The following is a 13,999-nucleotide window of genomic DNA, read 5'->3' on the forward strand; positions in this document are numbered from 1 at the left end:
GGACTATCATAAATCCATTAGTCCAGCATAAAACAGCAAAATAGATAACGGAAAGATATACTTGCTGATATAGACCCTATTCTACAAGAGCTAGATAACCACCCATTCCATGACACTGCTCAGCAGTTAACCATACCTGTTCCTGAAGCTTATGAGTTGTTTTGTCCATACGTCCTCATCAGCCTTTATACCAAGAGTCAAAAAGAACGTCCGGGGGAAAAATAAATTCTATAGCAAAAAACCCGGAACTCAATTCGTACAACCCTTCGAGCCTATAATTGGTAGGGCTTCCGATACCTGCGGAACGGCCCACCATTCATGCCATCGAGACTGTGATCCAACCTCGGGTACCTGAACAGAGATATTTAGAGGTTTAGATGACTGCTTGTCCAGTATAGCCTTTTTGACAGTGTCAATTGCTATGCTTGTTGCAATACATGCTCGAAGCATATTCTTTGCGTTTTTTATCCAATCACTCTCGAGACCGGATGTTGTCTTTGACGACTTATCCTTGGGTGTAAGGTAAGGGCCATCTGCCAGATACCTTTCTAGACCCTTCTTTGCCTCGGCTGCGGCTCGAACGGCTCTGTTTAGAACCGCCTTATCACTCTGGCCATCAAGCGTGGCTTCACGTTCGTAGATTTCAAAGGGTACCACCTCAGGCAAAAATATTGGCAGAAATGGTTTCATTCGAAGTTCATAACGAAGCTTTGCAGCGGAATATCCAGGTGATGAAGAGCAGTCTTGATCTATCAGACCATGACGTGAGAGAATGGTATAAAGAGCATTCAATGCTATGGAAAATGCATCCGTAACACCGAGTTCCGTAGATAATCTGTCAAGGAGGTTGAGAGTACGCTCACGAAACTTTATCCGAGTTTCAATGTCCTGCCGTGATTGTTCACCAGTCTTGGACAATGCTTTCTGGCTCTCTGTGATGACACAAGCCCGTATACGATCAAGATGTACGAGGTGAGTTGAACATAAGTGTGATAAGTACCAATACATGCCTTGAAACTCCCCCAATGAGTACATTGAGAGCTCAAATCCTAGTTGAGCCACTAGGCGCATTTGTTGGAGCTTATAGTGGTAGGTCCAGCTGCTTAAGGGGTAGGTATAGGTTGGTTCCTCTCCGTGTAAATATATGGGAGTTTCCAGGGTCCACGTGCGAAGCTGAGTATCGCATTCCTCGGCCTTATAGTTGAAAGATGCATTAGTGCGTTCTCCACAGATTATCAAAATCAATATTTCTCACCTCAGCTTGTAGTCTATCCCAGTCAACAATGTTATGACAAAGTGTACGTCGTACTCGGCAGCGGTTCAAGCAAATTGTTCGGTAGGAGTCAATGAAGGGCTTTTAGAGGTTAATAGGGGTACTATAAAAAGATGTAATATCAAATGATTTAATGTCAACATTACCTGAGTCATTCCTTGTAAAAATGTCTCCATTTGTTTCGCTATATGAAACTTGGGGTTTGAAGGAGCTTCCACCTCCTTATTTTTGGGGTCAAATAGTGGGCTAAATGGAAGCACAAGGTCCTTCATGCTGTTGCTGCAGAATTCCTCGGCAGGTAACTTATCAAGAACCCGTCCATTCAGGAGTATAATGGATTGCGCTAAAGATCGGATATAAACACCTGGCTGTGGCTTGCGGGATTGCAAAGCCCATAGTAAATTCTGTTCAAATGTCAGTATTAATGATGGGTATTAATACTGCAACGATGCAATGAAACCTACATAGAGGGTGAATGCACTATCAGAATCTAGTATTTCCTGTAAATCGATAGCGTCCTGACAGAATCTTTTCAAGTATGATATAGCATCTGGTGGTTCAATCTTGATTATTGGACGAGGAGGGACAGTGCTTGCGAGACGTCGTTGAATCTTGCCACTAAAGGCATCTTCAACAGGTTTTCCTAGATGTAATGACTTTTGTATGAGGTCTATACGGCCTAGTGTGGAAGTTAAGCTCTTTGTAGACCGTGACTGTGCCAGAACAAGGTCTAGAGACAGATACTCTAGGATATGATGCCGGAAGGAGAGCCTATCAAGAAGGGCAGCCCTGAGAGTTTCGTCGATTGGTCCCGCATCATGATTGAGCCACCTAATAGCATCGTTGAGGACTACTATAATCTCCTCAATTTTGACATTGGGGAGCAGCTTTCTGTTGTATAGTTGAGTGCTAAAATCTTCCTCCTATTTTGGTCAGTATTGCGGTTACATTGTAGATGGATGAAGAATTCAAACCTCATAATAAAACTCCGATGCAACTCTTTCTCGAATACATGCGCAAGCTTTGATTAAAGCAAGGCAGTAAGCTCTCAACACAATGGTCACAATGCCACCTGCTACATTTTCTTCCGTTTTCTTTAGATTAGCTTTGTTGCCGTCGAACCTTGCATCTTCCAGTGATTTAGGGACCGGCCAAAGTAAGTGGTCAAGATATATCGATGTAAATAGTGTTTGAGAAAGTGGATGTCCCATATGCCACGCTACCTGTATGGTATAGAGAAGTCAGATATTAGGGTCGTGTTTCAAAATTGATAGTAAAAGGGCAAAAAGGCTCGTAGTGGATAAGGCGTACCTCATAGCATAATAGCTGGTCCATTATCCCAATAACTTCTTCCGGAAGTAGTTCCTTCATCACATCATAATTATGGTCCAGTGTCTCTCCAGGAGAAAGATAGCCGCTATCCATTTTTGAATCCATGATCTACACCGCAGCGATTTTTGTCAGTAACTCATTTGTCCGAACACACTGCGCGAGGCATGAGATAAACAGAGTGCATCGGGGTATGTCTCTGACCTCCAGGGCTCCCACGGCCTCGAATAAAGTAAAGTATTCATCTTTGACAAGTTCGCCGGTGACGAGCACTAGTAATCCCAAGCATTGTTAGCTATGCTCCCACTACAACTACGACGAGAAACAGGGCATTTTTGGGAAAAGACAAACCAGACGCCGCCTTTGTAAATTTCTCCGTGATATCGCAAGCCATCCTGATCCAGCTATATTGTCTCGTGGTGGCAGCAAATTATCTCTTTAGGTGGCGGGGCAGAGAGGCCACAAAAATCGCGGTGATCGAGGATTTAGGCCTGAGCCAGGAAGGAAATCAGGCACGTCACAGAGCGAACACCATAGCAGCATGACAAAAACACTAGAAACAGTCCGCTGCAGGTAGCATTACCACGTCAACAGTCAAGATATCACCGGAAACAGGCTAGAAGCCGGAAGGTAAAACCACAACTTCACAAGGTGGTGATACTTCTTTGAGATGAGTTTAAAATTTAAGGATCTCATGCTGAGTCAAGGCACAGCGCTTCGGCATACAGGCTCGACTGTTCTCGACAACACCTACAGGCAATTGATTCGGTAAAATAGTATAGAACAGTTTGAATTCTTCTATTGAATTGATACAAAATATATTTATTTCTCCGTCTGCAGTCTATCACCTCGTATTGTACAGACTTCCGATGGTATGTCTTCCGTCCCCTTCAACGCACATCGCACACTCGGCCCAGCTAATCCATCCTCCGTCAGGAATCGACTTGTTTATTTGGAGGCCTGGTTAGCGCTCTGGTTCAGCTGGGAGCCAAGGTCAACAGCGTCGCCTTGCTTTCCGTTCTGTATCAATTCAAAATTCGCGGGTCAGTCGGGTCCGGACAAAAACCAGCGATCCCCCATCATCATCAATCGGTAAAGAGACGAAGCCACCGTGTACTGACCTTCCATGGGGCGACCTTGAGCTCAGATGGAGTCTGAGCCTCGACCTTGACACGGAGCTCTGGCTTGAGAGAACGACGGACTGCCTGAGCAGCGACCGACAGGTAACGGTTGTAGCTGAATGAGGCCACCGAGGTCAGCAATTGAAGCGGAACAAGCGGGAAACGGAATGCGGAACAGGTACATACGTCAAACCGGCGGCTTTCCACGCGAAGGTCATGGTGATAGGTGTGCTTCTGGACGTTCTTCTCTTCGGCTCCTTGAAAGTGGTTGTTGCGTTCGACGTTTCGCTCTCGATGAAGCGCCCAAGTTTGTCCGATGGGGATGGGTCACGTGATGCACAACCGGCCCCGGCATCAAACAAGATGCAAAAAACACCAAATTTGGGCTTGACTTGACGGCGTTGTTGATTTCAACAACAACATGCGAGTCGATCGGGGCATGGCTAATCTGAGGATTCTAGGTTGACACGAGCCTCTTCCTTGATGTACGTGAGGCAACTAAATAGGAAGAATGAATGCGGCATCACCGAGATGCAGCCACATTTCTGCAAATTGAGGCATAGCGATGATACGCCAGCCTCGAAGCAGTACGGAACAGCAGTTCCACCACTGCCTGGATGGATACAGCTACTGGGAAAGAAAGAAAAGCAGAAGCTGGTTTGATTTAAAAGTCGGTAGCATCATAGCCCGGTTCGCAAACTAGACAAGCCATGGAAATGGGAGGGAATCGTCCAACTCGTATCCCTATTTGTACTGGCTGGAAAATCTGCATACCCATGTGTAGTCGAGTGCATAGGAACCAGTTAGATTGCCCAGCTCGATTTTTTATCCTTATCTGCTTAGGATACTAATAGTTGTCTATCCCTGCATTGTTCCTATGCCCAGAATATGATCTAGACAAAAGACTGCTAGTGAGTCAATGAACAAGTTCAATTATTTTATTACTGGGTGAAAACATTCAAATAGGATGTGGATACATAAATATTCATATTCTGGTGAGCCTTTGTTATCTAGTAGACCCTACTATAATCGATTATTAGGGACAGGGTATAGGTAAGGTATTATAGCAGAGAGAACTTACAGCGCTCACATATGTAGTAATAAGGAGATAGGGCCTAGAAGTGAGATCCTGTTTATCCTTAGCCGCCTTATCAGACATCAGACAAGCAGTCACTTTAGACTCTATGTTCCGGAATGCCTCCTCGCGCAACGCTTGAACCTTCTTTGATATAAGTCTAAAAAAGGCGGAGCCAGATAGACAACCTTCTTTAGTTTAAGCCTAACCGGATGGCTGGATCTTTCTTAATGAGAATGCATCTCTGCTCTGTAGACTGTGAAGCATGTACCTTGGAAGTATTGAGGGAGAGCCTTTCCCTCGAGCCATCAAGTACGACAGTTAAACCACGCTCTGGCGGAGGCCTAACCATCCAACTAGGCGTCTGCATGCAAAAGGGCCCAGCAGAGTGGTATGAAATGCAGGAGTCAGCCGTCCCGCGCCTAGTCCACGGCCCTGGGGTAATATTTCTTTTTTCGTTGCTCCTCGATAGGTCGATCCTCGTTCTATATGAGCGGTGAGGAACCGTCAGCCGCATATACTTTCACTAAGAGTGGTCACATATTATAAGCAGAACTGCTGGAAGATGTATTCAAGGGGAGGGGGGTACTCAGGTCTTCCACTTAACTCGTAGAGTAAACCAGCTCGTTGTACTCCCTCTAATAAAAGTAGTGAGAGAGTAGAATGATACCTGCAGAGTAGGATCCCTTGAGTAATCGCCTGTGATATCATTGAGGGCTGCATTTGTCTGTTGAGGAGAAGTCAAGATGGTTTCGTGCGTTATCCAGTGGACTGGGAGCGTCGTGCATGGAGACGACGACTTTTTGCTGCAGTCGACGCCTCGAAAAAAATAACAAGGGCTGCGAACCTGACGCCACTCCTCGCATTGACTAGCAACATAAGGACATCAATACCTGTTCAAAGACCAGCTAGACCCCGGCTACCAGACTCTCGGGCGTGGCTATCAATCTGCTGAGCGCAAGCCAGGGGGGCTGGATGGGTCTTGAGACCCCCCCTCGCTTGATTGATATCAGATCCCCCGTGTTCCTGTCTATTGTTTCCTCGACATCAGTCCTGTCAAATTATCACGCAACCGCCAACCAAGCACCAGGTACCGAGGACACCCCCCTTTCCTGCTAACCTCACTCTTTTCTTCCACGTCCGCCCCCCTCCTTTTCTTTTTCCTTTCCTCCCTCTCCTTCTTCTTCTTCTCCTTCTTCTCCTTTCCTCTCTACCTCACCTATCACCAACAACTCTACCACCTCTCTACCAAGCAGAGAGGTCATCAACTGCTGCGTGGCATCTTGCTATCAGAGGCTCTCGTTGCCTAACTCCCGCTTAAAACTATTGAATAGCCTGGGAGCCATTCTTTGAAAGACACGGTAAGCAGTTAATGCACCTCCATAAAGAAGGCCTCACTTCTAGTTCATTTTCCACCTGATATTTCAGCAAACTCGAAATCGTTTCGTCCCGGGCCTCTGCTCCAGTGAGTCGATTGCTAACCACGATTACTACATCCTAGGAGATAGTTCAAGAAATCATGGCAACCAAGAAAGGAGACGTAGTGGCTGCTTCCCCCAAAGAGGCCAAGAAGCCCAAGAAGCCCTTGAACCGACCTCCCTCTCGATCCATCGTTCGTTGGTGTGGTATGTATAGAGATATTTCCCCAGACAATGGGCCAGGATGTGAGATAAAAAAGTAGACTCATGCTAACATTCACCAGATGAACTGGACCGAAAGTTACTTCTTGCAATCCAGTCCGCTTGCAACAAGTGTGGCGTCCGTATTCCTTGGGTCGAGGTTGCACTCATGATGGGAAGCAGCATCACCGACGGTGCGATTATCCAGCACCTGGCGAAGTTGCGTGTCCGTATGGTTGAACTAGGACAGGATGTTCCGCCACCACTTCGTCGTTCGGCTGGCTCGGCCCCAAAGTCTGCTGAGGCTGAAGAGGGAGACACCCCAGCGCCTAAACCGGCTGCGACTCGAAAAGCCAACTCTCGCAAAAAGGGACCAAAGCGGTCCATTTATGATACCGATGACGAAACCTATGAGGAGGGCAAGAAGCCCAACAACAAAAAGTCCAAGGCAAAAAAGGGTAAGGGGTCCTCAAAGGAGAATTATGACGAGGCCGAGTCTGTTCCTATTAAAATTGAGGAAGAAGCCAAGGATAGCGGCACCATCTCAGAGCTCCAGCAGATCGAATCCCACAACGACAACGCTGATCAAGATTTCGTTGGTGGCGGCGAGGAATTTGTCAACTTCGAGTACCAGCATTCCCATGGTCTTCTCACTCCTCCTAATGACGAACCATCTAGCCATGGCGAAACTGTCATCACCCAAGAGGTGATCCATGACGAGAATGTGACCAGTCCAGGTCAAGCCTCAAATGGTGGCATCGAAACTTCGCAGTTCCTCCTTGGCAACGAAGCTCATCCAACTCAGGGAAATGAGGCTCAAACCATGTCATTTGCAAACGTTACTACAGTTGGTAACCAGCAGGGGTTCCCCATGGGTATCAGTCAGGCCGTTCCACATGCGTACGTTCCTCGCCATGAACTGCAGGCCCTTCCAACTCACCGCAACTGGCCAGTAACTCATGTCGGAGGTAACCATTTCGGAGGTCCTCAGCAGTTTACCATGAATGAGTTTGACTTTATTCATGGTGCTACGAATCCGAACGGGGCTTTCACTCACGGTTTCCACTTTCCTTCCACCCAAGGTCATTTGCAGCACGGCGCTCGCCTTCCTTTTGCCCCGAGGCACTCTGCCCCGTTGAACCCCGCCCCAATCAGCTTCACCAGCTCCAACACCTCTTTGGCTAGTTCCATGACGGAAGATGATGGTTTGATGCAAGCCGGGGTATTGGACCACGACATTGACTGGGCGTTGCGTTCTGCCCGAGAGGCAGAAATTGAAAACGACTTCAACGAGTTCATCCAGCAGCTTTGAATTGCTTTGAGATTCATTCAAACATTGGTTACTCGGGTATCTAGCTGCCATCTTGACCTCAGGTGCACACTCATATCCTGAAAAGTTCACATAGAGCTCAGTTACCGCATCACATTGACAGTTCCCACATATGTGGAGACCAGCGGCTTAACCCTAAGCTGCTGGTTAGTTAGTTCAGATAAAATCTTGTCTCTCCTTTATTTTCGTCTATTCTGTTTTCCATTTCATTGTCATTTGCTTCTCTCACCTGCTTCATACAGGCCAGGTTGGGTCAGCTTCTAGTTTCACATATCTGGACGCTAGGTTGGGCGTTGGCTGGTCAAGGAAGGTACAGATTTTTGCCATTAGGTCTTGTGGCACACTGCAGCAATGTACATATCTTCCTAGCAATGATTGATGATACTCAAATATGGTGTCCCTAAGAGAGTCGTTTCCGGCCGGCCGCCACTTCAGTAGAATAACACCTGTATAAAAAGTGACGACTCATAACTCTAATGGGGGGTATTTTCTGTCCACTCTCGCTTTCGAGGCAAGCAATAACTGTCTATAGCACCGCCATGCGCCCGCCATAGCCTGGTCAAGATGGGCTTGCTCACTCGTGTGCGTCTTCGCCGTCTTGCTCGTATTTTCTATCGGACGTCGTTGGATGACCCAAAAGGGGAAACAAGCTAGGCCCAGTACCTTTCACGTGACTTACTAGCAAAAAAGAAAGGCCGCCAAGACTTTCTCCAGAAGTTGCTCGAAACATCAATTTTTTTTTCTTCAACTTCTTCGTAACGCCTTTTTTCCTCTCCTTCACTCTTCAACGTCTGACACGGCTTCAATCTCTCTTGTCTTCTCTACCCTTCTTTAATTAGGAGTTCTTTTTGGTTCTCAGTGGGCTGATTTTGCATCTCTTTTGCTCCCTTCTTTATAATAATATCATTCAACCATGCAGCGAGCTCTCTCTGCTTCCTCCAGGGCTTCGGTCCTTGCATCTGCTGCTTCTACCAGAACCCAGCTCTCCCAGTTCCGACCAGCTCTTGCTGCCGGTGTAAGCCTTCAGCAGCAGCGATATGCCCATAAGGTATGAGATTCATCTTCTGCCCAAAAACAGCCTCAATTGGAGCTCTTTTTTCGCTGTGCCTGGACATGGGCTAACAGAAGCTCTTCGTCTGATATAGGAAATCAAATTTGGTGTTGAAGGCCGCGCCTCTCTCCTCAAGGGTGTTGACACCCTCGCTAGAGCCGTCACCGCTACATTGGGCCCCAAGGGACGAAATGTTCTAATAGAGTCCCCCTACGGTTCCCCAAAGATCACAAAGGGTATGTTTACAGCCCTTGAAACCATTTGTCTAGCTTTGGTTCGGTGTTTGCTAACTCGAATGGACTTGTAGATGGTGTCACCGTTGCTAAGGCCGTTGCTCTGGAAGATAAGTTTGAGAACTTGGGAGCTCGCCTTCTCCAGGATGTCGCTTCCAAGACCAACGAGGTCGCTGGTGACGGAACTACCACTGCCACCGTCCTTGCCCGTGCCATCTTCTCTGAGACCGTCAAGAACGTTGCTGCTGGTTGCAACCCAATGGATCTCCGAAGGGGTATCCAGGCCGCTGTCCAGTCTGTTGTCGAGTACCTACAAGCCAACAAGAGAGACATCACCACTACCGAGGAGATTGCCCAGGTTGCTACTATCTCCGCCAACGGAGATACCCACGTTGGCAAGCTTATCTCCAATGCTATGGAGAAGGTTGGAAAGGAAGGTGTCATCACCGTGAAGGATGGAAAGACCATCGACGATGAGCTCGAGGTTACCGAGGGTATGCGTTTTGACCGTGGTTACACCTCCCCATACTTCATCACCGACCCCAAGACCCAGAAGGTCGAGTTCGAGAAGCCTCTTATCCTTCTTTCTGAGAAGAAGATCTCTGCCGTCCAAGACATCCTCCCAGCCCTCGAGGCTTCTACTACTCTTCGCCGGCCATTGGTTATCATTGCTGAAGATATCGATGGTGAGGCTCTTGCCGTCTGTATTCTTAACAAGCTCCGTGGCCAGCTCCAGGTCGCTGCTGTCAAGGCTCCTGGGTTCGGTGACAACCGCAAGAGCATCCTCGGCGATATCGGAATTCTCACCAACGCCACTGTCTTCACCGATGAGCTCGACATGAAGCTCGACAAGGCTACTCCCGACATGCTCGGATCCACCGGCTCCATCACTATTACCAAGGAGGACACCATCATCCTCAATGGCGAGGGCAGCAAGGATGCTATTGCTCAGCGCTGTGAACAGATCCGTGGTGTCATTGCTGACCCTGCCACCTCTGACTACGAGAAGGAGAAGCTTCAGGAGCGTTTGGCCAAGCTCTCTGGTGGTGTTGCCGTCATCAAGGTTGGTGGTGCCTCTGAAGTTGAGGTCGGTGAGAAGAAGGACCGTGTCGTTGATGCTCTCAACGCTACCCGTGCCGCTGTGGAGGAGGGTATCCTCCCCGGTGGTGGTACCGCCCTCCTTAAGGCCTCTGCCAACGGCCTTGCCGATGTCAAGCCATCCAACTTTGACCAGCAGCTTGGTGTCAGCATTGTGAAGAGCGCCATCACCCGCCCAGCCCGCACTATCGTCGAGAACGCTGGTCTTGAGGGAAGCGTCGTTGTCGGTAAGCTCACCGACGAGTTTGCCAGTGACTTCAACCGTGGTTTCGACAGCTCCAAGGGCGAGTACGTTGACATGATTGCCTCTGGTATCGTCGATCCCCTCAAGGTCGTCCGAACCGCCCTTGTTGATGCCAGTGGTGTTGCCTCGCTCCTTGGAACCACCGAGGTCGCCATTGTCGATGCCCCTGAGCCCAAGTCTGCTCCTGCTCCAGGTGGCATGCCTGGAATGGGTGGCATGGGTGGCATGGGCGGTATGTACTAAAAAGAATAACGTGTTTAATGCGTCCCTGCTTCCATGTTTTTCCCTCTTCACTTTCTCCCTCCATGTCTTAAAATGTTTTATTTGGCGTGCTGCATTTCCCTTTTTTTTTTCCTTACTGGTTGTTTCTTTTGTAAACCTATGTACCTTTCCTGACTACTCCGTCTCACTCATCCCTCTCGAATCTGTTGTGATACTCCCCCAGCTCCAGAGATCTGTACAATAACCACATCCTTACAACCTCGACCTGACTGATGAGCACCTCTCCACTCTTGTCCTCTTTGCCATTTCAACTTTGTGCGTTTGTTGTTCCCTGAAGGTAGACAAAAGGCTGCAGTTGAAGAGAGGAAGGGCGGAAACAGGCATTATGGACCATGGACTTGTGGGGTTCCTGCCAACGTCTTCATGGCCATGTATGTACTTATATAATATGAATCCAAATTCACTCTATAAAAAAGAAAGAAAAACTATTCAAGTAAAGTTGTGTATGCCAGTATCTCACCTTAGGTATTTATCTTCAATATCAATCTTAACCTACGCCTATACGTCTAGAAAGTCGAACCAGGCTATACGATTAGAACAGCATCACGGAGCCATTTGCTTTGAATCTACGCTTGGACATCTCTTCCAACGACACTAAAGCTATTGACATTGATCACGGTGTTGGAGCCATTCCACAGTACTAGTTTATTCATATGGTAGCGTAATAAAACAACTATTACTCTTTGATGTCCAGTGGTAGGCTCGTCTTTTTTTTGGCTCAGCTGTTTGATAGTTAGTGCTTTGACTGGACCCAAATTGGGGAATTCTGAGTATCAAATATTGACCAAACTCGAGCACGGCAGTCCAATTCTGTCTCGCAAGCTCTCGCTAACACTTCAGTTGGCACTTGCAAAGTGAAATATATGTTGCGGCCAAATTTCTGACTCCAGACATTGTCTCATGAAATGAGCTTGATATTCAACCTCCAGCACATGGCTAAAAGCAGTCCTCACTTTGAGGAAGTGGAGGCCGCACCCCCGATCAATGTCTGCAACAATCGACTGATCTGGGCGACATGGGCGCATAAAGTAGTCCGCCCGCATCTAGACAACAAGGCAGACCGAGTCCGTATCAAGGTTGACCAAGAAAGGTGCAAGGCAGATTGTTGATTCTCGATGTCGAAGTTCCATGCGCGGCGAGCTGCACAGCACACAAAACGCCGTGACAGGCTCCAACATAACCATTATTCCTGCATCTCACGAGCAGCCAGAGCCCTATCCGACGCTTACGTGTATCCAGGTGGCTGTGAAATCGACAGGCTGGCCCATCGCTGCCAGGCTGACTTGTTCTTCTCTGTTTTTGCATGAGCGTATCGCGGCAGTTGTGCCCTCGTCGTTGGTTAAATAGCAGTAGTGGTAGTTAATAGTAATAGCAGGAGTAGTTAATAATACTACTAGCAGCTGTCCCCCCACCAACAAGCAGAATAAGAAACACCTCAGCCCCGCCATTACTATTCTGCTGCCTCCATCACAAAAACACGCCAGCTTGCCAACCACCGATATCCCCCTGTCGCTGCGAATTAACGTGCTATCCACCTCCGCCGCTCTCTTCCCTAGACGGCCGTCCTCTCTCGAACTGTAGGTTGGCGTTATTTTGACCCCTCGCCACCAGATTCGCCTAGTTAGCAGCTAGTTTCTTCCTCGTCTCCCGCACCCCTTTCTTACCGCTCCGAAGACAAGTCACTATTGTGTGCGTTCAATCAGACTGACATACGGATCTTTACCTATCCATAGACATAAAAACAACCATTTCAAGGAGTTCCAGGTTCTGCAATATAAACGCGCAATCATGTCGGTACGTTGGCTCTCCCGCATCAAGCGTCAGATAAGTGTTATCGTTGCTAACGCTGCGCCCACTCCATACAGATGGCATCAGGGTACGTTTCCCCCGCCCTCCCTTCTGAACCGCCTTGCACACATAGCACAATACGCAAGAAGAAAGGATCCCGGGGATTCAACATCGGAGAAGGCGCTGGAATTGATGGATCAGATCTATGCGGAAGAACCGGGGCACGCCTGCTAACCACAGACATACAACAGAGTTACCATAAACCCCGAATGTATCGAAGCATTCGAAAAGCTACGGCTTGGAAAGGGTGCCGGCAGAACAAAGTACATCATCTTCAAGATCTCGGACAACAAGAAGGAGGTTGTGGTCGACGAAGTCTCCACCAACGATGACTACGAGGTTTTCCGTGAAAAACTAGCCAACTGCAAGGACTCAATGGGACGTCCTGCCCCAAGATATGCCGCATACGATGTTGAGTTCCAGCTCGAGGCTGGCGAGGGATGGCGGTATGTCCTATCTCTTTTGTGTTGAGGTTTTGAAGTGACAACTTCATTGGGCACAATCCCGACTGACGTGCTTAAACAGACAGAAGATTGTCTTCATCTCCTGGGTTCCGGCTGAGACTCCTGTCCTGGTAAGAGCTTCCACTTACCCCTCCGAACATATTAAACCAAGAAGAGGTCAGAACTAACGATAACATCTTGTAGTGGTCCATGATCTATGCCACCACCCGACAGACACTCAAGGAGACCCTCCACCCACACGTCAGTATCCAGGCTGACGACCCTTCCGAAATCGAATGGGCCCATGTTTTGGCCGAGGCTGGCGGCAAGAACGCTACTTCCAAGTAGAATAGCATGCAAAGAAAAAAGACACAGAAAACCCCGTGTGAAAAAAATAAATAAATCAACGCAAGGGGCATCTGACGCCGTCACACAAATAGCATTTTGCCAGTGTTTTGATATCTTGTGTGATGATACAGCGTGCTGGTGGCTGATATGTTTCTAAGCCCTCTTCGTCCTTCACTTCTGACCATATCAATCAATAATGCAAATATGAACACCAAGCAAACAGGTACGAATTCGTTTCCTTATACCTATACGAACCCAGGTCTTGCGTGTGTGTAGATATTCGGTTGTTTATAGAGATTCTCGACCTCGATCTCCAGTCCAAGTAGGAGGCTTTTGCTTTCCCATTTCTCCAGTGGTCCCGTAGGCACATCGTAGATGCTTGTATTTTGGTATCGTGGAGGGGCCGTCATCTTCCTGTCCGGGGTGAGCTGTGAGGTGCTGAAGGGCGCATACCGCCGTACGACATAACCTACACTATCTCCGAGTCAACGGATGCTGCTTCGACAAACCACAATGGCCGTAAGCTGTAGGCATCTGATTTTGATACCCCTTCGCTGCGCCGAAAAGCATCGTCTGATCCTCGCCGTTTGGGCGCAGAGCCCGGGACCAATCAGAACATAGCAATTTCCACGCTGAGTCAGCACCACGGAAACTTTCGCAGCCATAATCATCAAACCTCACAACATCCCAACTTCGACTTCGCTC

At 48.1% G+C, this 13,999-nt stretch overlaps 6 protein-coding genes across 6 annotated transcripts; 3 read left to right on the forward strand and 3 right to left on the reverse strand.

Annotated features, from left to right (window-relative positions):
* Positions 1-297: 297 nt before the first annotated feature.
* TRV_05988 (uncharacterized protein) lies at positions 298-1,008 on the reverse strand (the record flags this gene model as incomplete). The annotated part of the gene is made up of 1 exon (XM_003019896.1): positions 298-1,008. A coding segment is annotated over one exon (711 nt), but the record flags the coding sequence as incomplete, so codon positions are not given.
* A 356-nt stretch (positions 1,009-1,364) lies between these two features.
* TRV_05989 (uncharacterized protein) lies at positions 1,365-2,710 on the reverse strand (the record flags this gene model as incomplete). Its single annotated transcript, XM_003019897.1, has 5 exons — positions 1,365-1,376; positions 1,420-1,677; positions 1,738-2,196; positions 2,248-2,496; positions 2,585-2,710. 5 exons carry the CDS (start codon positions 2,708-2,710, stop codon positions 1,365-1,367), a joined length of 1,104 nt encoding a protein of 367 aa, XP_003019943.1.
* A 3,209-nt stretch (positions 2,711-5,919) lies between these two features.
* TRV_05990 (uncharacterized protein) lies at positions 5,920-6,063 on the reverse strand (the record flags this gene model as incomplete). Its single annotated transcript, XM_003019898.1, has 1 exon — positions 5,920-6,063. The coding sequence occupies one exon, from the start codon at positions 6,061-6,063 to the stop codon at positions 5,920-5,922; it is 144 nt and encodes a 47-aa protein (XP_003019944.1).
* A 254-nt stretch (positions 6,064-6,317) lies between these two features.
* Positions 6,318-7,729, forward strand: TRV_05991 (uncharacterized protein; the record flags this gene model as incomplete). The annotated part of the gene is made up of 2 exons (XM_003019899.1): positions 6,318-6,423; positions 6,501-7,729. 2 exons carry the CDS (start codon positions 6,318-6,320, stop codon positions 7,727-7,729), a joined length of 1,335 nt encoding a protein of 444 aa, XP_003019945.1.
* Positions 7,730-8,660: 931 nt separating this feature from the next.
* On the forward strand, positions 8,661-10,616 carry TRV_05992 (uncharacterized protein; the record flags this gene model as incomplete). Its single annotated transcript, XM_003019900.1, has 3 exons — positions 8,661-8,795; positions 8,893-9,034; positions 9,106-10,616. 3 exons carry the CDS (start codon positions 8,661-8,663, stop codon positions 10,614-10,616), a joined length of 1,788 nt encoding a protein of 595 aa, XP_003019946.1.
* Positions 10,617-12,520: 1,904 nt separating this feature from the next.
* On the forward strand, positions 12,521-13,294 carry TRV_05993 (uncharacterized protein; the record flags this gene model as incomplete). The annotated part of the gene is made up of 4 exons (XM_003019901.1): positions 12,521-12,531; positions 12,695-12,949; positions 13,029-13,077; positions 13,151-13,294. The coding sequence occupies 4 exons, from the start codon at positions 12,521-12,523 to the stop codon at positions 13,292-13,294; spliced, it is 459 nt and encodes a 152-aa protein (XP_003019947.1).
* Positions 13,295-13,999: the final 705 nt, after the last annotated feature.

The sequence above is a fragment of the Trichophyton verrucosum genome, assembly GCF_000151505.1.
Source record: "Trichophyton verrucosum HKI 0517 chromosome Unknown contig00656_1.f1.exp, whole genome shotgun sequence".
NCBI classification, from domain to species: domain Eukaryota; kingdom Fungi; phylum Ascomycota; class Eurotiomycetes; order Onygenales; family Arthrodermataceae; genus Trichophyton; species Trichophyton verrucosum.